General features: G+C 42.1%; 5 protein-coding genes and 1 long non-coding RNA gene across 7 annotated transcripts; 4 read left to right on the top strand and 2 right to left on the bottom strand.

Moving 5' to 3' along the window:
- Positions 1-3016: 3016 nt before the first annotated feature.
- LOC115687152 (Golgi SNAP receptor complex member 1-2) lies at positions 3017-7907 on the bottom strand. 2 transcript variants are annotated; one of them, XM_030612627.2, is made up of 6 exons: positions 7504-7907; positions 5893-6080; positions 4866-4955; positions 4687-4758; positions 3346-3475; positions 3017-3264 (listed from the first exon to the last, which is right to left on the bottom strand). In XM_030612627.2, the coding sequence occupies exons 1-6, from the start codon at positions 7637-7639 to the stop codon at positions 3167-3169; spliced, it is 714 nt and encodes a 237-aa protein (XP_030468487.2). In that variant the 5' UTR covers positions 7640-7907; the 3' UTR covers positions 3017-3166. The 2 variants fall into 2 exon arrangements, with proteins under 2 accessions (XP_030468487.2, XP_030468485.2); XM_030612625.2 differs by having other exon boundaries at positions 5893-6089.
- A 2995-nt stretch (positions 7908-10902) lies between these two features.
- On the top strand, positions 10903-11556 carry LOC115687199 (auxin-responsive protein SAUR36-like). Its single transcript, XM_030612678.2, has one exon. The coding sequence runs from the start codon at positions 10927-10929 to the stop codon at positions 11467-11469; it is 543 nt and encodes a 180-aa protein (XP_030468538.2). The 5' UTR covers positions 10903-10926; the 3' UTR covers positions 11470-11556.
- A 2183-nt stretch (positions 11557-13739) lies between these two features.
- On the top strand, positions 13740-14685 carry LOC115687154 (auxin-responsive protein SAUR36-like). Its single transcript, XM_030612630.2, has one exon. It carries the CDS (start codon positions 13999-14001, stop codon positions 14551-14553), a length of 555 nt encoding a protein of 184 aa, XP_030468490.1. The 5' UTR covers positions 13740-13998; the 3' UTR covers positions 14554-14685.
- Positions 14686-17775: 3090 nt separating this feature from the next.
- On the top strand, positions 17776-18742 carry LOC115687206 (auxin-responsive protein SAUR36-like). The gene has a single exon (XM_030612686.2). It carries the CDS (start codon positions 18079-18081, stop codon positions 18586-18588), a length of 510 nt encoding a protein of 169 aa, XP_030468546.1. The 5' UTR covers positions 17776-18078; the 3' UTR covers positions 18589-18742.
- A 637-nt stretch (positions 18743-19379) lies between these two features.
- Positions 19380-20100, top strand: LOC130140025 (uncharacterized). Its single transcript, XR_008818023.1, has 2 exons — positions 19380-19490; positions 19623-20100. It is a non-coding gene; the product is annotated as an uncharacterized LOC130140025 (long non-coding RNA).
- A 3075-nt stretch (positions 20101-23175) lies between these two features.
- LOC115687218 (pectinesterase inhibitor 9-like) lies at positions 23176-24136 on the bottom strand. The gene has a single exon (XM_030612700.2). It carries the CDS (start codon positions 23975-23977, stop codon positions 23357-23359), a length of 621 nt encoding a protein of 206 aa, XP_030468560.2. The 5' UTR covers positions 23978-24136; the 3' UTR covers positions 23176-23356.
- Positions 24137-25624: the final 1488 nt, after the last annotated feature.

The raw sequence follows: 25624 nt of genomic DNA on the forward strand, positions 1-25624 counted from the left end.
ACTCGGTCCTAAACTCAATTGAATCTTGAATCTTTTCACGTTTTGCCAATTGAGTTCATCCGGCTAATTTTAGTCGAAAATCACTAACGTGGACGCCAGACGGCCGGCACGTGTAGGATGATCAGTGTCGACACGAAATTTTTTTAATGATATTTTAATAATTTTTGGAATTTTATAATTATTATTTCTTTCTTTCTTTCTCTATCTTTTTCTTCTTCCAAGACCGGCAAGAGCCACTAGCCAACCCTTGCTGGCTAGCGGCCCTCGCCAATCACAAGCGAGGCCTAGCCAACCCTCGCTGGTTTCTAGGCGAGGGCCGCGAGGCCATCGATGGCCGGGAAGCCCTCGCCGATCGCGGGCGAGGGTCGTGGCCCTCGCTGGCCGCAGGTGAGGGCTTAATAGTTTAGGACTAAACCTTATTAGTTGTTAGTAAAAGTATAATAAGTATAGGACTTTTTGACAATTTTCCCCTTTTAATTGTGTTCCTAACAACTAAATTATTGAGAGATTATTCACGATAAAATTGATTATCTAAAAGAAAAAACGTTGTTCTTAATAGTTTTTTTCTGTGTATCTCAAATTTTAGCATTTTATCTTTTGGATTTTATTTCGAACTTTGTGAAAATCATTTTTTCCATTTACAATGACACAATTTACGTTGATCAATATCTGGAAGATAATATAATTTACTTGTCTCACTAATAACGAAGAAAGTTCTTCGAATAGTTAAAAATTTGATTATGTCATTTACAATACAACTAGATATAATCATAATTGAGCCAGATATCAAATTGGTTCATTTCGATTTGGTTAGATCCTTTCGATTTCTAAATCAAACATAGATAAATAGACTACACTTGCGAAGTTTTTCCAACTTATTAATTGGAACTAATCTTAGATCCTTGCCATCGATACTTTCTACTCGAGCTACATCACAAACTCTTTACACTACAACCCAAGAAAACAATGAAGGTTCTAGTGAAGCAAAACAAAGGATTTCGAGTCAAGAGTACCTTCATTTCTATATGAAAAAAACGGGGGGTGTAAGAATCCACGATTGATCATGTCATTCGATTCGCACGTTGCTTTCTTTCACTTCGTTTCGAATGAAGTCGAAACAATGTTTTACCATAATATTCCTCAGTTCAAAATTGACATATAATTGACTCAATTGTGGAATCATGAATAGTCATTTGTTCGGTTGTTACATTAGTTTCTAAAAAAAGTCTTAGAAAGAATTCAATTTAATACCCTTCATTTTCTTTTTATTGGATGAATGCAAAAGTTTTATTTGTTTATTACTTACGAGTTTCTAAATATTAGACAGAAAAAATGTTCTTAGTACTGAATTGACATTGCATCTTTATGTAACTTGAGAGGATATATTCAACAATCTTATATATTGTCTAAAAATAGATATCACTATACAAATAAAGTCCTATTAAAGATTGCATTTATCATCATAAATAATCCATCTTTGAGTTAAAACCTAACCTCATTCATTAAAAAGATATATATAGATAGAAAAAAGAGATCAGTTTCTTTTTTTCATGGAGTGGATAAAAGAAGTTTAAGAAAACCGATGTAAAGGAAGATTTAAGCTCTTTTTCTTTCCCTTCATACTGAAAATGAAAATCGAAAAACAAAAAGGAATTAACAATTGTCGTTGGACTTAATTATGAATATTCGATATAAAATATTTTAAATTGACGTATCCAAAACCTTTTTCGAAAAACCAAAAATCGTTATCACCGAAATAGAAGGACAACACATTAATCATCTCCTCATTTTTCGCATAGTTTCTTTGACTGTCTATATCAATTCGTAGATTTACAAAATTATCCATGAGAACCAAATCAAATATGAAAGGAAATACCTAAAATGAGGTTATAAGAAAATAGATATGGTGTATCTATGCTAGAGTGTAAATTTTAATTTTCTTTTCTTGAAATACAAGATAAAATTGAAAAAAAAAACAACTATTTAAGGGTAATGTTTAAGTAATATTATAAAATAAGAAGAAAGAAAACAAAGAGCAGTTACAAAACTTAGAAAGATGCGAGCCATATAAGTGGATTGAAGATATACGAAGAGGCGAGTTCGACATTTCTTCACAGTAAATCACAGACTAGTCCTAAGCAAGAATCTATCTTCAAGACGAGTTGCTAGTCCTAAGCAAGAAATCGAGAACGCGGAAAGCCTCACGTTGTGAAAGGGATCGACCTACACTGCCGATGATGCTTACCGCTTCCTGCTCAATGCTCGACTACCAAGTGAAAGTCGCGACGATATCCGAATGTCATAGCACATCAAAGCTTCTCTCATCTTACGATGGAACGGCAACAAAGTTCGAGACTGTCACGTTTACAAAATCAGCTATCGAGTTTGTACGACAAGACTCGCTCGGCATTTCGATTGGTGTGATCCAGCGCATGACCTTTATCCCTAGGATGGAACGGGTAAGGCGGAGGACATGCAAAACGAGACATTGCATGAACGTCATAGCTCATAACCGAAAGTCTGAAATCGTAAAGAGGCGAAAATACCTCCTTGTGAGCAGATACCGCAAAAACCTTCGTAACCGAGTTCAAGAAAGTATTTTTGGACCACAAGAGGCAGAGAAGAATGACCCATACATTAAGTTGTGGAACCCATGGAAACGTTGGACCAGGCAAAACACATAGAAGTCACATGCATCATACGGGAATAACAGAGCAGCGCAAAGAAAAGGATGTTGCTCGATGAACTGTCATTGTACCTGTCAGCCGGGTAAATACAAGGTAAATGCAGATTCAACATGGCTAGTAAAGATCGGAGCCGTGAGCATTCGGGTAGTTAATTCATGGACACATGACAAGAAACCACCATTCTACTCTGCCAACTCTCCTAACAAATAGTTAGAAAGCCGGTGCTGCTTCGCTATTTCGCTCTTGTTTGTTCGTAAGTGAAGCCTAAGTTTCCCGTGGGCCACGGTAACGAAATCCCAACCATCTCGATGATGCTGGATAGATGGTCATTTTTATGCAAGAATAATCTTTACTAACATCAGAAAATCACAACCGTGTATCACAAGGTCCAAAAGAAAGAATTCGCTCGAGCAAATTACAGAAGCAAAATTCCTAAAATAGCAGATAACTTCCGATTTTTCTGCGATATCACTTTCCAACTATTTTGAGAGCCAATAGATTATAAGGAACAATGTACAGGCAGCAATCACGGCAGAGAGAATAAGAGTGTCTCTCGATCGCTTCCTTCTTATTGAGCCTGCATTAACCACTTATAAGCTTAATAAATAATCACAATGAAAACAGGGAAGAAAAGTTTCGGTGATGGTTATCCAAGTACCTAGGATGCCTCGAATTACAGGGAACTTGTCGCTTAAGAGTTTCACTTTCCCTTGAACATCCCCAAAGAGAGCCCTCTGAGAGCCTAGAGCTGCTCTTGTTGTTTGAGCTTGGCTAATCACATCATCTATCTGCGCAAACAAATATAAACTATAATCAAGAGGGTACATTACACAACCGTCAGCACATTGGGAAAACTTAAAATCATTTAAACAAGACTCAAGGTGATAATCCTGAAGGAAAGAACATGAGACTATTCCTTTATCAGGTCCCTCTCAAATTTGATTCTTCTCTATCTAGAAACCGAAAATCAGTACGATCATACAGATGAAACACACGTAGTATGCATGTAGAGATACATTCAAGCAAGTTTATGCATCTTTAAGTACATTCATAATTGCATGCACGTAAACAACAATTTACCAGTAAGATATTGAACTGCTCCGAAAGAATATATGATACTATGAAACGATCAGTCACCACAAAAACGAAAAGAGAAAGACAAATTTGCTCATCTGAGGGAAGGAGGGAAGAAGGGATCATGATGACTTCTTCCAGGTTGGCAGTCCAACACGAGGATATATTGGTCTGCCATGAACAGTCTATATCCATACATATCAACAAGCATTCGTATGTGCAAGTGAAAAAAGGGAGAACACACAACATGGTGCACACTAGCTGCATCCTCATGATAATTCCCTCAAATGAAAAGCAACTGCCAAAACCCAGTATCCTCAAAGGTCAAGGAGGGGAAACTTGAAAGCGATAAATGGACAAATGGTTAAACAAATCTCTTATAGGAGTACAACAAACAGAAAGACAAATATGTAGTTCAAAGTATTCTCAAAGCATCTCAAACAAATAAAGACTATCATATGTGCATTCATCCTTCAGGCAGAGTTGCAGATTTTATGGGAGGAGCCTATGGTAAATTCCGCAGGCAAAGCTTTTCGTATTACTGCATCAAATAGAATCTGTATAAACCAGACAATTGTTCCAATAGATTGTATAGTTGTCTAGTTACTCATCCCCATTTTAGATTATGTGGCGCAAACTTTCACTTTAGAGGCTTTCAATATACTTTTAAGACTCTTAAAATTTTGATCTTCCTTTTCATTATGAATCTGTAATCAAACTGAGTAAATTTGGTTACATTGCTGCCTTTCAAAATCAATCATCACTTAGTACATAAATTCACAAATCTTATTGTTTACTGGCTATCATCTTATCTCATCCCATCTTGAGTAAATAAACGAGAAAATACCACTTTCATTGGCACACATACAGGAACATCCTTTTCTGAACATATATACTACGAGAAAAGAGATACAACCAGACTTACATGGGATATGCTTCCATGAATTGAAGCTCTTTCTCTTAGTAATTGCACTCTTGGTGACATACTCCCAGAAGCCTGCAAGGAAGCAAATTAGAGAGGTCTAAGGTCCCAAAAACAGAAAAAGAAAAAAGAAAACCAAGCATTATCAGATGTAAGTAAAGTAGGATCTTATAGATGCTCACCTTATACTCACTGATATCATCCCTCACAGAACTGAGAAGTTCTGCATGTTCCCTCATTGAGCTGATGTTTCCCTTGATTCGTCTGAACTCCTAACAAACAGAAATATCCAGTTGGACAGGTCATATTACTTGGTTAATGAGATATTTATTACACAGCAGCATATATGTTTTTTTATTACTTCAACAAGTGACAAATCCAACTTACGGAGCAGCTTACACCTAAAAATGTTTTTATAGCAAGGAGGAAGAACCTGATAATGCTTTTGTTTGTTTCAAAAATAGGAGACATGTACACACAAAAAAATTGTTTCCATCGGGAGAAATTAACATGAATGACAATTTGTCAGGTGGCAGAATTTTAACTAGGCACTTTTGTAGTAATCTAATCGATCAAGAATCCAAATACGTCACCTGGATGACAAGCCACAACTGCATGGATGAAATAACCAAGAAAAGAAAGGCCTAAAGATGCATTTTTCTATGTTGAAAGAATGCTAGAGAAGTTCAGCAAATTCAGACTTTGCAACTCAAACCTCTATGCATGAAACAGATGGCCACCCTCCGATAATTTCAATCTTTACAGAGAACTCTAGCCTATAAATTGTCAATACTGTCTTAAAACATGGAGCATATTCGGTTTTTATCCAACATTAATGCAACTACCAAGAATCATTTTTTGACCAGCCACATAAGCAAATAAAAAGTAAGAGAATGAGATCCCATGAACTACTTGATCAAGTTAATGAGATCAAGAAGTCAGAACCAAGCCAACAAAGCCCAGGCCCTTGGGCAATCCATCTTTTTCCACCCAATGGCATTGAGAAGGAGGCGTTTAAGTCGTAAATCAGGGAGCAATCCAAGTTGGATGTTACTGTCAGAAAGCAATAAGGTCTACCACCTGGCCCAAGTTTGTAGTATATCTTAATCACACTAATCACATCTCTTATGGCACGTAATGCTCACCAATGTGATGATATAGTATATTTTCAGAAACGTTGGAATTGGAAGAGCATAAAACAAAGGAAACCTGGGTAAACTCATGAAGGATGTCTCTATGTCTTGCCAACTTTTGAGTCACTGAGGTAGTGGGAGTAGCAGATGCAGCACATCTACTCATAGCCTCATTTGTGTCTAATAGTTTCTCAAGCAACGACTGGATCTCCATTTCCATTGACTTCCATGACCTGCTGGACCCAACAGTCGGTGACCCGGTGTCTACATAACCTGAACAACTCAATATCAGAGATAACTAAGAATTGAAGCAGTATTTATTAAGAATTTGGCAATGCTACCAATAACTTGCATCTAAAAGAAGACCTAGGAAGCAAAGAACAGAAAAGAAGATATAGAAAAACATGAATAAAGTTCAGCAAATACAATGTTATCATTCGGCATTACAAATATGTGAGGAATACAATTATCATAGACGTAACATCATCCTTTAACTGAATTGTAGCTTAAATGTTTGGTATAGGAGCATATAAATATGGCTTGTTGGACTTCGAGAAAGGCGGCATAGTCATAATAAAATGTAAGCAACCCCATACTGATTAGGTGAAACAGCCTAGACAAAGTACACAATTGACAAATAGAAGACATTCATAACCAATTGTATCAATAATTGTAATGGGAATGACAAATAAACCTGTTCCCTAGAATGTGTTATACTTGATTTGCAGATCTTTTCACTTGTCATTTTAAGACAGGACCATCTAGGAGGAATAAGCTACCAAGGAAGATGCTAAAGAGGGAATTCACTGTACATAACTGCAGTACAACACATAGGACCTGTAGCAGTGTTTTTTAAATCCTAAACTACAAAAAGCAAACAAGTACAATTTCAAAACAGCACTTCAAACACAAAATACCGAGCCGAAGAACAGTTGAGACCCATTCTTGTACTTTGAGACAGAAACAGGGAGAACTATGAAAGCTGAAATGTAGCCTTTCTTGCCTAAGTCAGACGGAGGACCAAAGAGGACTTTGAAAGTATTTGAATCCAACAGACATCTTAAAAGATGCGCATAGCTAGCCAGCAATCAAGAACACCAATTTGTCGAGCTGTTTTCCAATTCAGTTCGACGCATTGCGTCTGGATAATATCCATGCCGAAATTTCCCTAAGGTGAAATTACTCCTTCCAAGGATTCTAACTTGCCCAGGCAGCAACCCATCTGTCGTTTGGCAACCCGTGAGAAAACCCGGCAATTGCCACGGTCCAGATAACTAGCCACATTGCTGCTGCCCTACCAATCCACGTTTGCGTCACCTCCCTCTCCCTTTGTTTCTTTCTCAATCTTTCGTCATGCAACTAGAAAAACCGCAACTTGCTTCGATGAGTACGCTACGCAGCGCCGTTCGAACTATTACAATCAGCACCAAACATAAACTCTACACAAAAAGCAACTTCACTCAGATCGACAACAGGCGCGCCCAGCTTCAGCTCCTTCAAGTTTCCGCAACGCTAACGGCCTAGAACCCCACACACCGATCCTAATCTAGCAACCGCCAATTCCGAAGTTGCGGAGCTACCGAAAATCCACCAAAAAGCAAAAAAAAAAAAAACGCACAAGGAAAAGAGGAAAACGATCGCCGTCGCAACGCATCCGCAAACAGTTGAAGAGAGATCGAAAAGCAACCTCCTTGCGAGAACCTCGCCCCGAGCTTCGCGTAGGAATTGAGCTTGACGTCGAGATCGCCCTCGATCTTCCTCGCCTCCTTCCTCAGCTCCTCCCAGCCGGACTCCTGCAACTCCAGGCTCGAATCGCCCACCATCGGGACCTCCGGGCTCCGGATCCCTTCCCGGACAACGCGGAGCTCAAGCTCGCCCCCGATCGGCGCTCCCTCCCCCCCGTCCTCCCGCGGGACACCGCGACGGCGCCTACGGCGGCGGCGGCTGCGGCGATCACCGGGCGCGGCTGTTCAACTCCGCCGTCTCGCTTCCGCCCCCGGCGTACGCTCGGACGGCCGGTCAAAACACGCGGATCTTCACTTCCTCTCTGTACTCCGTTGGTTCATTTCTCTCCCTCGCCTTCTTCGATTCGTTGCAGGCCAGCGCGAGAGAGAGAGGGGAGAGATGGGCCTTTATCGGGTCGGGTCACTATTTGGGCCTTTATTGGGCCGGGTCGGGCCTTTATTGGGCCGGGTCAGGCCTTGGGCTCGCAAGTCGAAAGCCCGCTTCCGTGCGCTCCCTCTCCCTCTCTCTCTCTCCGTAAAGCCCTCCCTTCTAAAGTGGGAGCGCGGTTGAATTAGGAGCAATTCCCAGAATTGGAGCTCCGAGCTGTTTAGTACTATTAAGCACAACTCGAGCTCGACTCGATTAGATACTCGGGCCTACTCGTTTTCGAATCACCCGCTCGAACCAAGCCTTGCGAGCCTCCGGGCTGCTCGGCTCGAGTATTGCCGATGTCGAACTCGAGATGTATCGTCGGCTTTAACCGACCTCATCTCTAACCCTCGTAAGAGTTCATCGGGACTCGATCGGTCAATAATATCAAGCTCGAGCTTTGAAGGGCTATATTACATCTTAAGGCTCCGTTCGTTTGGCGGAAAATATTCTCCTTCTGGAAAATATTTTTCCGGAAGTCATTTTCCTGGAAAATAATTTTCCGGAACATAATTTTCCGGTGTTCGGCGACCAATATGAAAAAGTTTCGGAAAATATTTTTCGTCGGCGGCCGACGGCCAACGTCCGGCGACCGGCGGCGGTGGCGGGCGACCGGCGGCGACGGCCCGGCGGCGGTCCGGGCGACCGGGCGGCGTCTGCGGCGGCGACGTCCGGGGCGCCCGGGCGTCCGTCCGGCGGCGCCCGGGCGGCGGCGTGCCCGGCGGCGCCCGCGGCGGCGTCGGCGACCGGGCGGGCGGCCCGGCGGCGGCGCCCGGCGGGGCATGCTGCCGGCGGTGTCCTATGGCGGCGGCCGGCGACCTTAGTGAAGAAGAAGAAGAAGAAGTTTCGGAAAATGATTTCCGCTTTTGAAGAAGCGGAAGTCATTTTCCATAGACTTAGGGCTCGTTTGGTAACGTGCCAAATAGTGAAAATTTCTGTTCTTTTGTTCCCAGAAATAGTTTGGGAACAGAAATGCGTTTGGTAAACTTTTTGTTCCTCGGCACATTTTTGCAAAAATTTGTGCCGAGAAACGGTTTTGGAAGAGAAACAAGAAGTAAAAAAAAGTTGCTTCTTGTTTCTCGGCACAATTTTGAGAATCAGTTTTTTTTCTTCTTTTTCTTTTTTTTCTTTTCTTATTTTGTGGTGTTGTTCTTGGCCGAGCCGGCCGCCGGCGACCGGCGACCGGCCATAGCCCAGGGCCGGCGAGGGCGTCACGGCCCTCGCCGGCCGCCGGCGGAGGCGAGGGTCGCCCTCGCCGGCGAGGGCGAGGGTTGGACCCTCGCCGCCCGGGCGAGGCGGCCTCGCCCGGATCGAGCGAGGCCGAGCCTCGCCGTCGGTCGCGACGGCGAGGTCGGCCTCGAGCGGGGCTCGGCCTCGCCCGAGCCGAGCCTCGCCCGGGCGAGGCCGCCTCGCCTGGCGGCGAGGGTCCAGCCCTCGCCGGCCCTAGGCTGTGGCCGGTCGCCGGCGACCGGCGATCGGCGACCGGCCATGGCCAAAGAAGAAAGTAAAAAGAAAAAAAAAATTTTAACAATTCAAAATATTATTAAAATATTATTTGGGAACAGAAATTTTGTGTAGTTACCAAACGCATTTCTGTTCTTTTCTACTCTAGGAATAGAAATTTTGGACATTTATCAAACGCCTTCAAATACTCAGAAATTGTTTTCGGGCACAGAATAAAAAAAAATCATTTCTGTTCAGAAATAGCGCCCGGGCACAGAATGGTATTCATGCACACCCTTAGGCTATTTTGTGAGGGGGGAAGGAAAATATTTTCCCACGGAAAACGTTTTCTGCCCCCCGAACACCGGAAAATATTTTCCGGGAGAATATTTTCCGCAAACGAACGGAGCCTAAATTTCTTATGAACGCACGTTACCTTACGTATGTAGGCACAGTTGTCCACCGCGTACACGGGAATCGAAATCTCTATGCCGAAATTCAAGCTCTTTCAAATTTCACAACCTCTCGATTTCGTGGCACCGAGTATTTAGTGGGTTGGAAAGTTCACCGAAAAATTGAAGCCAAAATCAGTACGAATTGGTATACCGAAAAATTGAAGCCAAAATCAGTACGAATTCCAAACTAATTTTTTAACCACCAAAAATCTCAAACTGGTATACATGTGATAAATTTACCCTTAGTTTGTTTCTGTTAAATTTTACAGTCAAATTGCTTTGTTAAATGCAACGCGGCAGTTGACTGATGTACCAGTTTTATGTTTTACCCTCCGTTTGTCACAGGTGTATCAGTTTGTGATTTTTTATGGTATTAATCCAATTTAATGGAAATTCATATAGGGTAAATTTGTCACAAATGTACTAATTTGGGGTTTTTAATTTGGGGTAAATTTGTCACAGGTATATCAGTTTTTGGGTTTTTGGTGGTCAAAAAATTAGTTTTTGGTAAAATTATCACGTGTATACCAGTTTGGGATTTTCCGTGATATTAACCTTATCAAATCTCTCAGTGGGGTAAAACTAAAAAATAAAAGAGGTGGAATTGTTCATTTCTGTGGAAATAGAAATAGTCATAATCTATAACGCACGCAATTTCCAGGAAGCGACCGGGTCCAGGACCCGAACCTTCGCTCTCGCTATTTCCGGGTACCCAAATCCAAGAACCCGAATCACAATCGACCGACAAAATCTATAAATTATAGAACGCCACGAAGTTGCAGCTCAGGGACGATGTATTGTGTTGTGGAATCAGCAGCAAAAATTGGACAATCCTTCGTATTGACCGATGGTGCATCCTGTCTCTGCATTCTCTGCGCAGTTTCTGTGCAAATTTTTATATTATTAGCTAAGAAATTTTGCGAAGAATATGCGATGAGACCTTGTGGTTCCTTAGACCAAAATGTCACTGTCGGTGCAGCCCGATAAAAAGATATTTGATGCTTGGTGTGATCAGAACGGGCCCTGCATTACTTGGTACGGTTCTTGTTTGGTCGAACATGGTCACGGGGGACGACAAGACGACAAGAGGCTTCGGCCTCAAGAAGCACCTCTTCCGGGTCTCCAGGTGGGTCGCGGGCCGGGCCCGAGGCCCCTCCCGGGAGTACTGCCGCCTCGGCCTGTCACCGTCGGGGCCATGCGCGACCGACTCCGTGTCGGAGCTCCTCTCCTGGTGCTGCCGCCTGACAAGCAGGAGGGCCGGGTTTTCGCGCTCGGGCAGGCCCATCGAGGCGGGCGACATGCCCGTGGGTCAAGACCTGGTCGAGGAAGGACCGCCGGCAGCGGTGCCTAAGGGCCACTTGGCCGTGTACGTGGGTCGAAGAAGCGGCGAATTCCGCCGAGTTCTAGTGCCCGTGGTTGACTTCAATCACCCGATGTTCGGGAACTTGTTGAGAGAAGCCGGGGAGGAGTTTGGGTTTAGTCACCGAGGAGGAGGGATCACTATCCCTTGCGAGGTTTCGGAGTTCGAGAGAGTGAAGAGCCGGGTAGCCGCCGCGGGCTACGGCGGCCGGAGGAGCGCTCGGAAGAAGAAGCACCTATGAGGAAGGATTTGTCGACTTTGAGCATCAAAGTTCAAATTTTTTTTTGAAATTTCTTAATCTTTACACCTCAATAATCACATTGTGGGATTCCTCTTTTCGCACTTAAATGATCTTTTTTTGAAATGTATATAGTTATATCGTGTTTCAAATTGCTCTCTTCCAATTGATTATCGTTTTAGACTCTTAGCGGTGGATTTTCTTTGGAAATTCATTTTAGTGGAGCTTAATTGCATATGTTTGATTTGAAGATTAGCTATTGTTCTTGTAAAAATAACCTTTAAGGAGCATCGGTGCTTCATAGTATCCAAGCCTGGTTGCTAAAGGTGAGAATCAATCTCCAATGATTGTCAAGTCCAAAATCGCATCCCCGCATTAGGAAACCAACCAAGTCATGGAAGGATCTTTCTCATCAATTTCTCTCCTAATCATTATATTATTAGCTAGAAATTTTGTAAAGAATATCATATTAAATCCTTGTTTCCTTCAACCAATGTCACCGTCAGTGCAGTCTAATTAGAAGATAGTTGGGATGCTCTGTGAGAATCGAATCGTGGTAAAATCAGAAAGGGTCCTTTATTACTAGGTCGATTCATGTTTAGCTGTCTTCTTCTTTCACTCTTGTTTGGATTATCTTGTTAATTGATTTAAACTATCTTGCTATAAACTTCTTTTTGTATTTATGAACTAGTCGTTTACCTAACATGGTATGAAATACCATGATTGATATCCTCATCAGAGTTCATGTACGCAAAAACAAATTAAATACTCAGCCATGGTTTCTATACCATACTCATTTAGGAGATTTGAAGTTACCATCTTATATACCGCCACATCATTTAGAGAGACCTAATGGATAAAGGTTAGAAACACTCGGATTTTTCTCGTCGAAATATTTTCACACAACTTTGAATTATTCAGTCTCTGCTTGTTTCGTGGAAAACGTGACATTTTCTGGAAAATATTTTTCAGGAAGTTTTTTCTTCAGAAAATGACAATAATTTTTAGCATTTGATTGAAATCTGAAAATGAACTGGAAAATATTTTATGTCATTTGGAATGGAAAATCTGATTTGATTTTTCTAAATAGAAATACATTATTCAGGCACTAGTAACTTGCGTATAGGCAGCCGGGGAATAGGATACGGGCACTAGAGTCCTGGGTCCGACCTCAATGGACCCCGATATGGACTCTAGGGATCGAGGCATGGGCACCTGAGTCCTAGGCCCGGCCTTGATGGACATGGGCACAGCCTTTGTAGACCTAGGCCTAGGTACTGGGGCATTGGGCACCGGCACCGAGGCTTCGGGCTCATCCTCGATGGACTCGGGCATGGGCACTGAGGACTTGGGCTTAGCCTGGATGGACCCAAGCGCGAGCGTAGGAGATCTGGGCATAAGCATCGAGGTCTCAGGCTCGGCCTCGATGGACCCGCACCAAGGCACCAAAGGCAAAGACCTAGTCCTGGACGTCGGGAACTTGGAAACTAAGCTTAGGGTTTCCGTGCCCAAGCGTAGAGTTTAATGTCCAAGCGCCAATATCTAGTCATATTTTGAAAAGTGATTTTCGAATTTTTAAAGTGAAATCATATTTCTTAATTTAAGTATAGGTTTTCCGTGTATTAGGAAAATATTTTCCATTTACTCATTTTCCTAAGTGAACTAAATACCGGAAAATGAGGAAAACATTTTCCACAAAGCAAACAGAGCCTCAGTTTTTCTCCTTTTGATGTGGCGGCGGCCACCGGCGACGGCGAGGGCTTGGCCACAGCTGCCGGTTGTGCCTCTTCACCCCTTTTTTTTTTTTTTAACTTTTAGCATTTTTATCTAATTTAATTTATAGTTTTAAATTTTTTCCTGATGTGGCGCTTGTTAAATACCACATCATTCCCACGAGTCTCAAAAAAATAATAAAATAATACACGTGAGCATTTTCCGTTAGCCTAGTTTAACGGTGCTAACTTTAAGACTCGATCGAACCAACTTGACAAGTTTTAGGACCTGATTATACTTTTTGCAAGTTTTAGGACTCAATTGCAATTTCGTGACAAGTTTTAGGACTTCTAACAAACATATCCCCTATTTCTACATCTTTCCGCGTGAACTACCTTTTTTCCAAAGGGACGAAGCTTCTCCTTTCCTTTTCAATTGACTATGTACTAATTATCATTTAATTAACTATATGTTCAGATTTGATAATTATATGTTCAGATTTCCTTTCCCTATATATATAAACAACCTCCTTCATGACCCCTGCAAAAGGTGCAATTCATCCCTCACAAAACACAGCTTATAAAGAAATTAGCCATGTCCAACATTCCCGCCTCTCTCTCCGAATCCTCCCTTCCCGCCTCGCCATGTCCGTCGCCGACCCGTGGCCGTTCTCTTGACCACATCCGCTCCTCCGCGAGTCAAACTCTCCCGGGCCGTCGAGATACCCTACGCTTTCGTTAAGCTTTTTTTCGCGTTCATCCACTCAAATTTGCTTCTTTCTTGATAGTCGAGGGCACGGGTGACATCCTAGTCAAGATCATGAGGAACGAGGAGCCAAGAGGCTTCAGCCTCAACAAGCACCTCTTCCAGGTCTCCAAGTGGATCGAGGGCCGGACCGGGAGCCCCTCCCAAGGCTACAGCCGTCTCGGCGCAGCCCCATCAGGGCCATGCACGCTCAATCCTGTGTCGAAGCTCCTCTCCTGTTGTCGCGGCCTGAAACGCAAGAGGACCAAGTTTTTATGCTCAGGCAATCCTGTTGGGTCCGGCGGCAAGCTCGTGGGTCAAGACCCAGTTAAGGAAAGATCCATGGTGACGACGGTGCCTAAGGGCCACTTGGCTGTGTTCGTGGGTCGAAGAAGCGGCGAATTTCGCCGAGTTTTAGTGCCTGTGGTTTACTTCAATCACCCGCTGTTCGGGGACTTGTTGAGAGAAGCCGAGGAGGAGTTCGGGTTTGGCCACCGAGGAGGAGGGATCACTATTCCTTGCGAGGTTTCGGAGTTTGAGAGGGTGAAGAGCCGGGTCGCCGCCGCGGGTTATGGTGGCCGGAGGAGCACTTGGAAGAAGCACCTACGAGGAAGGATCTGGGGACTCTGAGCATCAACCATTTACGATGATGACGATAAATAATATATTCTCCTGACTGATAATAAATGTATATCTTGAATTGTGATGAAGATCGTTGGGATTTTTGTAGAAAATTTCGATCTTTATTCTTCTGGTATTACTTTCTGAAATTCTTCTTCCCGCATTTAAATGATTTTTTTGGGATGTGTTTAGCATGGCAGAAAAAAAATTCAAAAATTATAAAAAACATTTGTCCACCTCAGCGTCACTCGTGCCACGTCGGATAGCCGGCGTCCACATTAACAATTTCCAACCTAAATTAGTCGGATAGACTCAATCGGCAAAACGTGAAGATGTTTAGGACAAATTGATCTAATTGAAAGATTCAGTGCATATTTAGTATCAATGTAATAAGTTTATAACTATTTTGGTACTTTTCCCGGTATTTCAAAGTGCTCTCCTATTTGATCATCATTTTAGACTTTTAGTGGTGGATTTTCTTTGGAAATTCATTTTAGTGGAGTTCCAATGCAATCTTGAATTAAATATCATGCATATATCTGATTTCAAAGCAGTTTATTTTTCTTATTATAAAAAAACTTTAAAAAACATCAATATTAATTATGGCGAAGCGCAACGATCCCAGTTAATTATGGTATAATAACTTGCACCGATTTTTTTGTTCTGCCCAAGTAAATATACTTTGATGAAGTGGGGCTCGTGAAATAGTTTGCGAGAGGCCGTGGCACCGGCGGCGATGTCAGTCTACGATAAAGGGGTCAGTTATCAATCATAAAATCACGAATTCGATTCACATCGTAACGGGTCGAGTCCTCCTAACTACTAAAGGTGGGAATCAATCTCCAGCAAATGTCAAGTCCAAAGACCAATACCCCCCATTAGGAAGCCAACCAAGTTAAGCAAGATATTACCTTTCTGTCTGACCATGTGACTCTGCAGTCTCTGGACAATTTCTCTTCAATATATGATATCATTAGCTAGAAATTTTGTAAAAAATATTCTGCCCGACCTTGGTTCCTCAAACTAATGTCATTGTCAGTGCAGTCCAATTAGAAGATAAGTGGAATGCTCTATGAGAATTGAAGCGTGGTAAACATCAGAAAAGGTCCTTCTTTACTAGGTCAGATTCTTGTTTAGTCAAGGTTAAAAGAAAAACACCTGAATTTTTCTTAATAAATTACACTCACTGACATCACGCACCTTTTGAGTATTCCTTATTTCTCTTTTTGATGTGCATAAACTTGAATGTCGATATCACTTAAACTTGAAGAAGACCGAATTCCATACTATTTCTACTACTTTCCGCGTGAACTACTTTGTCCAGAGGGAAGAAGCTTCTCCTTTCTTTTTCCAATGACTATGTACATAATATCATGTCAATTTATTTATTTTTAGATTAATATCACGAAAAATCCCAAACTGGTAAACCTGTGATTCCCCGAACTAATTTTTTGACCATCAAAGACCCCAAACCGATACACATGTGACAAATTTATCTCAAACAAATTTTTTGACCGTCAATAACCCCAAACTGGTATACTTGTAACAAATTTATCCTCTGTTAAATTGAATTAATACCACGAAAAAACACAAATTGGTAAACATTTGATAAATAGATTGGTAAAACCCCAGACTGGTATACCCGTCAACTGTCATGTGTCATCTAACTCATCAATTTAATGATAAAATTTAATGAAAACTAACGGAGGGTAAATTTATCACAAATATATTAATTTGGGGTTTTTTGTGGTCAAAAAATTAGTTTCTGGTAAATTTGTCAGATGTGTACCAGTTTTGAGATTTTACTTTGGAAGTACATTCTAGTGGAGTTTAAATGCAATCTTGAATGAATATCATGCATATATTTGATTTGAAAATTGCTATTATTATTGTAAAGATAACCTGTAAGAGCTTAAAAAATATCGAAGCGTGATTATCCGAATTGATTATGGGAAGACAATTGTTATACCGATTTTTCTATTTTTACCGACACAAAACCATTTTGATAAAGCGTTTGTCCGTGAAATAGTTTGTGGGAGATTGTTGGCGACATTGGCCTAATGATAAAAGGGTTAACCATTAGTTATGAGGTCACGAGTTCGATTTATGTCGTGGGCGATCCCCTGAAAAGCTCCGTGTTGCTTAAGCTGCTAAAGGTACGAATCAATCTCCAGCAATTGTCAAAAACGACCAAGTCAAAGCAAGAATAGTTCTGGTGCTTAAATTTTGGGATATTACTTTGTTGGTACCACCGACTCGGCAGTTTCTCAACAGTTTCTCCCCAAATTAATTATATGATTTGCTAGCTATTTTGTAAAGAATATTCCATAAGACCTTGGTTCCTTAGACCAATGTCATTGTCACTGCAGTCCAATTTGACGACAATCGGTATCCTCCCCTATGGAAATTGAAACGTGGTGAAATCAGAAAAGGTTCTCAATTACTAGGTCGATTCTTGTTTATTTGATTTAAACTATATTGTCGTGATTCTTTTTATTTGTTTAGGAACCTACTCGTTTACCAAAATATTACGATAGACCAAGTGCACATACCGTTTGACACATACACTGAGATTAGTATTCTCAACCATAGTGTTTGTACCATAATAATTTAGGAGTTTTAAAGTTACCTTCTTAGATACCAATCATGAAAAGAGATCTAATGGGTATAGTTCAAAAACACTCGAATTCGAAATATATCCTCGAAGATTGCACAATTTTCGAGTATATATTTATTTCTTCTTTTGATGTACATCAATATGTACACGTGATAATCGTTCGAAATACGAAATATTGGCCTTTTCAAAATTTAATGCTATTAGTATGAATATGTCAAATAACTTGGATTTTGGATACGAATCCATGTTTTGAATAATTTTCTTTTTGCTAAGGTTATCAACTTGTTCCTCAAGGCCTAAACCCACGTCTTTAAGATAAATCATCACATCTTGAAGTTATCTTGAAGATCAACAATACAAAAAAAGAATGTGAACATCACCTAAATTTGAATTTTCAACTCTACAAAATTTCAATTTTGGTAAATGAATTTAGGAGAACGTAGCTGCCTCCTCCAGATATCCTGGAAGGGGACCCAATTCCACAATTTTTCTACTACTTTCCGCGTGACCTAGTTTTTCCAAAGGGACGGAAGCTTCTCCTATCTATTCCCATTGACTATGTACAAATTTATCTGGTAGTTTCTTGTTTTGTACTTATAGATATCTTTCCCTAGATAAAGAACAGCTATATATAACACGATCTCAACACCAACTTCACACCATCGTCTTTCTTCAATTTCATCATCAAGAAAGCCATGTCCAACGTTCCCACCGCTCTCTCCGAGTCATCCCTCACGGCCTCCCGCGTAGCCATGTCGGTACCCAACCCATGACCGTTCTCTTAACGGCATCCGCTCCTCGGCTTGTTATACTCTCGCGCGCTCGAAGAACCCTGCACTTTCGTTCCGCTCAAATTTGCTTCTTTCTTGATAGTCGAGGGCACGGGCGACATCCGTGCAGGTTTAGTAGTCGTGATCATGGGGAACAACAGGACGAGAGGCTTCAGCCTCAAGAAGCACCTCTTCTGGGTCTCCAAGTGGGTCGCGGGCCGGCCACGAAGCCCCTCCCGAGATTACTGCCGCCTGGGTGCATCGCCATCGGGGCCACGCACCACCAGTCCCATGTCGAAGCTCCTCTCCTGGTGTCGCTGCCTGACAAGCAAGAGGACCAAGCCTTTCTGCTTGGGCAAGCCCGTCGGCTCAGGTAAGACGGTGCCTAAGGGCCACTTGGCTGTGTACGTGGGTCGAAGGAGCGGCGAACTCCACCGAGTTTTAGTGCCTGTGGTTTACTTCAATCACCCATTGTTCGGGGATATACTGAGAGAAGCCAAGGAGGAGTTCGGGTTTAGTCACCAAGGAGGAGGAATCACTATACCATGCGAGGTTTCAGAGTTTGAGAAAGTGAAGAGCCGAGTCGCCGCCGCCGGCTACTGTGGCCAGAGGAGCACTTGGAAGAGGCAACTTCGGGGAAGGATCTGGAGACATTGAGCATCAACTATATATGATGATGACGACAGTGCATGTAGATTGTGAATTGCTCTCTTCTATTTGATCATTGTTTTAGCCTTGCAGCGCTAGTAGGTTTTAGAGGAGTGTAAATACAATCTTGAATGAATATAATGCATCTATTTGATTCCGAAAATAGTCTGTGGGAGGTGATTGGCAGCATTTGGCCTAATGGTAAAAGGGTCAGCTATCAATTACGAGGTCCGAAGTTCGATTTAGGTCGTAAGCAACCTCCGAGCAGCTCAGCGTCGTGCAGCTGCTAAAGGTGAGAATCAATCTCCAGCAGTTATGAAGTCCTATCACTCCCCCACATTAGGCAACCAACCAAGCTAAGCAAGAATCCCGATGCTTAAATCTTGGGATGTTACGCTGATTGAGGAAGTCTTTGCGGTACTGTTATTGTAACATGAATTTAGGAGTAACTGTAACCCGGCTCATCGGCACTGGCTTCGGCAAGGCCAATTGCTACTCCATGTGATCATCACTTCCGCTTCGGACTCTTTGATGCCCTTCATTGCCTCCACCGAAACATCTTTTGATGGTTCACCAACAAGACCCGTTCGCGCATTATGAGTCCTAAGGAGCGCCTCGCCCTCCAAAACCAAATGCGAGAACCGTTCTGTGCGGGGGAGTATCTTCAACTAATGAGAAGTGTTGCAGGTAAATTTAGCATTATCAACAACCCGATTAATGAGGATGACTTGACTTTGCACATCAAACCGTGCTTCGGTCAGGGCCGGTTCGTGGAATCTGGTGCGTCTCGTCACGTGACGTCGGTCAGGGTCCGTTTGTGTAATCTGGTGCGTCTCGTCACGTGACGTCGGATCTGCGGAATCTATTCATTCATTCTGACTATGAAGAGCCTGATGAAATCGTGATCGGAGGTGGGTCAGGTTTGAGGAATTTCCCGACACTGGTTCAACCACTTTGATATCACCCGCGTCCTCTTTTTCCTCATCAAATGCTCTGTGTTCCTTCCATTCCAAAAGAATTTAATTTCTCTCTAAATTCTATAGGACTAACCAAACCTCTATTGAATTCTTCCCCGATTTGCTTTCTTGAGAAGGATCTACACACGGGGCGAGTCTAACCCGAGGCCTGATTAGAAAATGATGTTTACAAGATGGCATTATCCGTTCGCCTGTCGAGTTCTCGATCTCTAGCCATGACCGGTGTTCGCATGTCCCCAACTCAATGGCATAAACGACTCCGTCGCCGCTTCTCCAAATACTTTGAAAGGCATCTTCTGAAGTCTAGTTCTTCAGGCGTTTATTCAGACTGTAGCACAAGTTCTTGATGTGAGTCATGTCGGTGTAATAAAAGTCATCCTCTTCCATTCAATGTTTCGAGTTTGTCTAGTCGCGGACCTCTTTATCTGATCTATACTAATGTGTGGCATCCTTTTCAAAATGAAGTCAGTCGATAGGTTATGTTTGACTATCATGTAATCTTTGTTTATCACTATACAAAATACATTTGGTTTTATCTCATCAAGCAAAATTCTGACATTTCTTCTCGGTTTTCCTACGTTCAAAAAGGATGGTCGAAAATTATGTCCAAACTTCCATTTTGTCCATCTACTCTGACGATGGTCAATATTCCTTGCATGCAGACACTTCCCATCATCAAGTCTTTGCCTTCATCGTCTTCCATCACAACCCCTCCGACGCCAACTCGTCTTCAAATGAAATTTCAGCAACTGGTCGGCCCACGTGCAGTCAATTCTCCTCAAGTCTCTATTGGACGAGCCTCCATGCTTGAAACTCTCCAAACCTGAGAAAATCTTGAGATTTCTTCTTTACCAGGGTCTACCACACCTTCACTCGGGTGCATTTGGTTCAACATTTTGAAAGTTCCCTGCGAAATTTGGGATGTTTGACAGCTATTCCTCAAGAGGCTTTAGGATAAAAGCTGGTCTTGGGAAGGTTAAAAGCTCGATACAGACAAGGACCATAATTTTTTTTCAATTTTAAACCAATTAAAAATTAAAAAGCTTAGATTAATCACCCAAAAGGACTTTACGAAATAGCTTTTCTCTCAAAGTTGGATCTCAAAGCAGAGTTTACTAAATGCTTTTTGCATTTCCCCAAAACCTTTTTGGCTAAACTGCTTTGCGTTTTCCCAAAACCCCTTAGAAATGTAGAATCAATTTGGTTCTGTTTTGTGGATGTCTTTGGGAAAATGTAAAAGCCTTTGGACTAAAAGGGTTTTTCAAAATGAAAATAGTTTTTGGTCAAGTGTATTTAAAAAACGCATTGGAAAGCAACTTTGACTTAAACGTTATTTGGTAATAACTACACTTTGTAAAGGACTTGCTAATTTTTATTTTAAAAAAAATCTCAAACTGTTTGCTAGCAAAACTAAGCTACCAGCGGGTCAAATCGACCGCCGGCCAGCCTCGCCTATGGGCGACTATCAGCTTGGGTTTGCGCAACTTAGGTTGACGATCGCCCAGGTCGCCTTACCCAGGCGATGCTTGAGGTCACGGGACCTCAGGCCTCATCGTGCAACCCCCAAGCGGCAATTGCCCAGGTTGTGCGATCTGATAATGCTACTTTCCAAAGGCGTCCGGATTTGCCTCATTTCCTCAAAGTTATCCAAAAAATTTGTCAAATGTCACATTTGCATTTGGTCAAGGGTTTTGGAGCCCCAAAACCTCTTGAGAATGCTTAACCAAATGCACCCTAGTTCGTCATACACCACATCATAGTGTAGTCAGTTGGAAATGCGTTTTTTGTGTCAAGAGGCATCTAGATGCACGCATCGATCGCTGGCCTAGCTTGAATACCATGACACATAGTCCTCTGATCAAACCTACCACCATCACCATTGTCCTTGCTCTTGTCGTCACACATGGATGGTCTCTTCGCCAATTGGACGTGAACAATCCATTTCTGCGCGGCAATCTCGAAGAGAAAGTCTACATGCAACAACCCCAGGTTTTGTTGACAATGCTCATCCAGATCACATATGCAGACTTAAGAAAGGCATCTATGGCCTCAAACAGGCTCGTCAGGCTCGGTATCAGACCCTTAGCCCTTTTCTGATCTCATTTGGAATTAATCAGTAAACATCTGATCCGTCACTCTTCATTTATCCCCAGAACGGCATCACTGCATAATTTCTTGTCTACGTTGGGGATCTAATCTTTGACAAGCAGCAAAAATTCCTCCATCACAAATTTCGTGCAAGTCCTTTCAGGTCGTTTCTCACATAAGAAGCTTGGGGACCTGCGCCATTTTCTGGGTGTCGAAGTTATACCCGGCATAGGTACATCAGTGACATTCTTACTCGAATCGACATGCTTGCTGCTAAGGAAGTTGCCACACCATTATCTACTAGTGGTGAATTACCTCTTCATGACTGTTCACCTCTCACAGATGCCATTTATTGCCAAGTGTTTTCGTAATCTTCAGTACTTATCTCTGAACAAGACCTGACATTGCCTTTGCTGTGAATCTATTATCTCAATTCATGCACCAACCCACATTGCCTTCGTAGTTTCCCTCGAACTTTAATTTTTTATTCCACGTCAATGCCACATGTTCATTTTTTTGGCGCTTAGTCAACAATTTACCCGATATTTGGGCAGAAATTTAGCCGAAGAGATCGAAGATTAGCTTAAGGACCAAATTTATCTTGAGATGAAGTAATTTGAGACAAAGTACGGTGACCAAAAGTTTTTGATTAGTCCATACGTATTGCTTTAACTGGTTGAGCATGTATTGTTACTTTCGGCTTGAAATGTGGGAGAAGCTTGTTGCACTTGCCCTAATATAAGCTTATGTCATGTACTAGTTGCCCTAGCTAGCAAGCTTTCTCACATGTTTGAGACTTGAATACGCAATGAGGGAAAAAGTTGCAAAGAAAAAAAAAATATATTTCTCGATCATAATATAGAAAGCTTGAAAGTGAATCGCAAACGGATATTCATGTGTGCCTTTGAACCTGAAACATACTATGCTGGAATATGTGAAACATAGTTTTATTTGGATTGTAATCATGCAAGCCACTTTTATTAGAAGCCATCTATTGGAAAAATAATGATTCGTACATATATGAAACATAAATTGGGACGCTTTGCATGAATTCGGCCCGGCTTGCCAATTTAAACGAACTTTTATAAGAGTAGATTAGGCACACGACACAGATTCGATTTCATATACTCTTGAAGATGACCGGTCTCGTGTTTAGGTCATTAACATGATCCACCTGAGTTTCGGCTCACATTTCACCTTGTCTATGAGGTTAATGGAATATTCTTATGATTGGGCAATTTATCAAACTCATCTAACCCTAAGTATTTCGAAATCTCATGAATGACTGAAGAAAAAACTAACTCGTCTGACCCTAAGTATTTCAAAACCTTGTGAATTACTGATGACAGACCTCCTCCTTCCTGATTTTTGCATAATCCAAAGATACAGACATGGAAGAACTCCTTTCTTTTCTAGTACTCTTAATTTTTTCCTTGCAGGATAGAGCATGGAAGCCATGTAAAATGGCTATAAACTGAAACTATGGATTGATTCTATTTCAATATATTTATACTTTATATTCGATGCAAAGTGGAGGACAAAAACTGACATATATTCACATGCTTTTCATGAGAATTCATACGATCTGTTTGATATACAATTTTTGGATTACAAGCGACAACCCAACAAACATATGATGAGTAAAAAAAGATTGAAAAAATAGATGAACGCTTCATGCTCAAAACACTTCTCTAGCTTTTTTCAATTAGCCCTCACGGCTTCGTGGTGGCTCGAACCCCGTATGTGGCCGCGAATCTGTGGAACAAGGCCAAGGCATTGCTAGTGGTCATGGCCATGTTCAGGACCTTCCCCTTGAGCACGGCCTTGGTCTTACTCATCCGATTCCCCGGGGGGAGCTCATCGAGGCAGGTTGTGGCGTCAGTGAGGGCGGCGCTCACCCAGGACTCCACGTTGCTGATGTGCCAGTAGAAGTTGTCGCCCACGTTCTCTTGGCCGAGCCGCCGCAGCTCCCTGATTGACTGCGTGAGCTGGTCGATGCCATTGTCAATCTGGTCCAGGCAGTCCTTGACAGGCTGGTAGTCTTGGGCCTTCATCTCCTCGAGGTCCTTGGCCACTTTGACCATGTAGGCCCTCGTGTACAAGGCCTTGTAGAGGCTCACGGTGAGGGCGGCTTGGGCGACCTGTTGCGGGCTCTCGATGGAGTCGTTGGCGTAGCCGGAGAGGCACTGGATGCACAGCTTGGGGTACAGGGTCCCGTGGCACGACCTCTCTATGTAGGCTTGGGAGGGTGAAGGCCTCGCGAGCGCCGGCGCCACTAAGGTCGAAACGCAAATGAGGGAGAAGAGTAGCAATGGAAGGCTCAGCTTTGCCATGGCTTTTTATGATCGAGAAGGTTGCTTTTGCAGGAGCACTAAACTTTTTTGACCTGCTGAAACTTTCATGGGGCCAAGGAGTTTATATAGAAGGATTTGGAGAGGTGGTCTCATGCATACTTGGCTTCCTGGTATTGATTTCAACGTGCGATTTACGTGCAATCTCAGATTGGAGATAGTTTAATTTTTGCGTGCCCTCGTGGAAGGAAAGCTCCGACAATAAGGATGGTTTTGAGCCACACGAAATGCAAGAATTGCTTTTCGTTTGTCATTGATCTTTACAATCTAGGGTTACATAATACATTAAAAATGACAATGTTTTGTACGTTGACAACATGAAATTTCGTTCTCGTGAACGGTTTTAACCTCATGACATGTGTTTGCACTCATGAGTTATCGACGAATTGTTTTTATTCGATCGCTCGGGCACTCGATCAGGATTGTTCGATCAAAATATACGTTACGCTACAATTATTTTCTATTTTCCAATAATAGTATTTTCAGAAACATCTACATCTCCAACGAGCGTCATTATTTACTTCCAATGTTGTAAGTTTCTTTGGTCAATTACTATGTAATAGAGGCCACGTCGATCCAACCCCGGATACAATTTTTTTTTAATTTTAGCATGAAGTGGGAATCTCGCAAAGAAGCCCCATACTTCATTGCACTGCAAATTCAGATAGCTGGATTGCTAGTTGCTCTCTTGTTTCCCCACACTCAACCTTTCATAATATATATTCAATATAGAAATTTATTTAGGAATAATTGCTTAAAACTCCCTTACTTTGGCAACCATGGAAATAATCTCCAAGTTTTGAAAAGTTTTGCAAATTAAGCCCTAAACTTTGGCGCCTTTGCATATCAACCCACGTACTCTGAAAAGTCGCCGATTATGCTCTAGATTTTAATTATTGCTGCAGTCACTAACTTTTCCAACCTCTATTAGATTTCCTTAACTTCATAAGCCATGCGTCACTCTCTACTTCCTTGGCTTTATCAACCATGTAATAGAGATTATTCTGGTAATGAAAACGAGAGTTAATTCATTTCAGGTAACACTTAATGGCTGCGTAGATGGAAAAACTAAGGGTTGCAACTTGGAACACATATCAAAGTTTAGGGGCTACTTTATAACTTTTCAAAGTATCAAGGGGGTAGTTCATAATTTTTTAAAGCTTGGAGGCTACTATGCAAAGGTGTCAAAGTTAAGCGGGTTTTGAGCAAGAATCATCAATATTTTTCTGGGCAAAGACCACGTTGCAGTATGTTGGTCAACTTTCCAGGGAGTTTACGCTTCATAAGTTCATAGCTATCAAATAGCCCTTCGATTTTGACCAAAACAATAGCCCTTTGACCAGATTAGATACTACCGACCGCCCGATGAGCTTACTTTTTCTTCTTTATGTTGCCTAATGGATCGGATCAAGGAACCAAATAGCTTCCAGACACGATCCAGGAATGTTGACTTTGATTAGAATATTGAGAGAGTTGGGGCGTCCTCGGCCGTCGGATGGAAGATGGACGGTGATAAAGGAGGGCCCGGCGATGCGCGCGGTTGCTTTGTCTCACCAAATTGCATTTGGCCAACATTAGGCGCGAAATAATGTAATCATTCGTGCAATTATTGAGGGGGGGTTTGAATGA

This window comes from Syzygium oleosum, unplaced genomic scaffold, assembly GCF_021117445.2.
Source record: "Syzygium oleosum isolate NSW1041296 unplaced genomic scaffold, Sole_v2.1 Sole_v2.15, whole genome shotgun sequence".
NCBI classification, from domain to species: Eukaryota; Viridiplantae; Streptophyta; class Magnoliopsida; order Myrtales; family Myrtaceae; genus Syzygium; species Syzygium oleosum.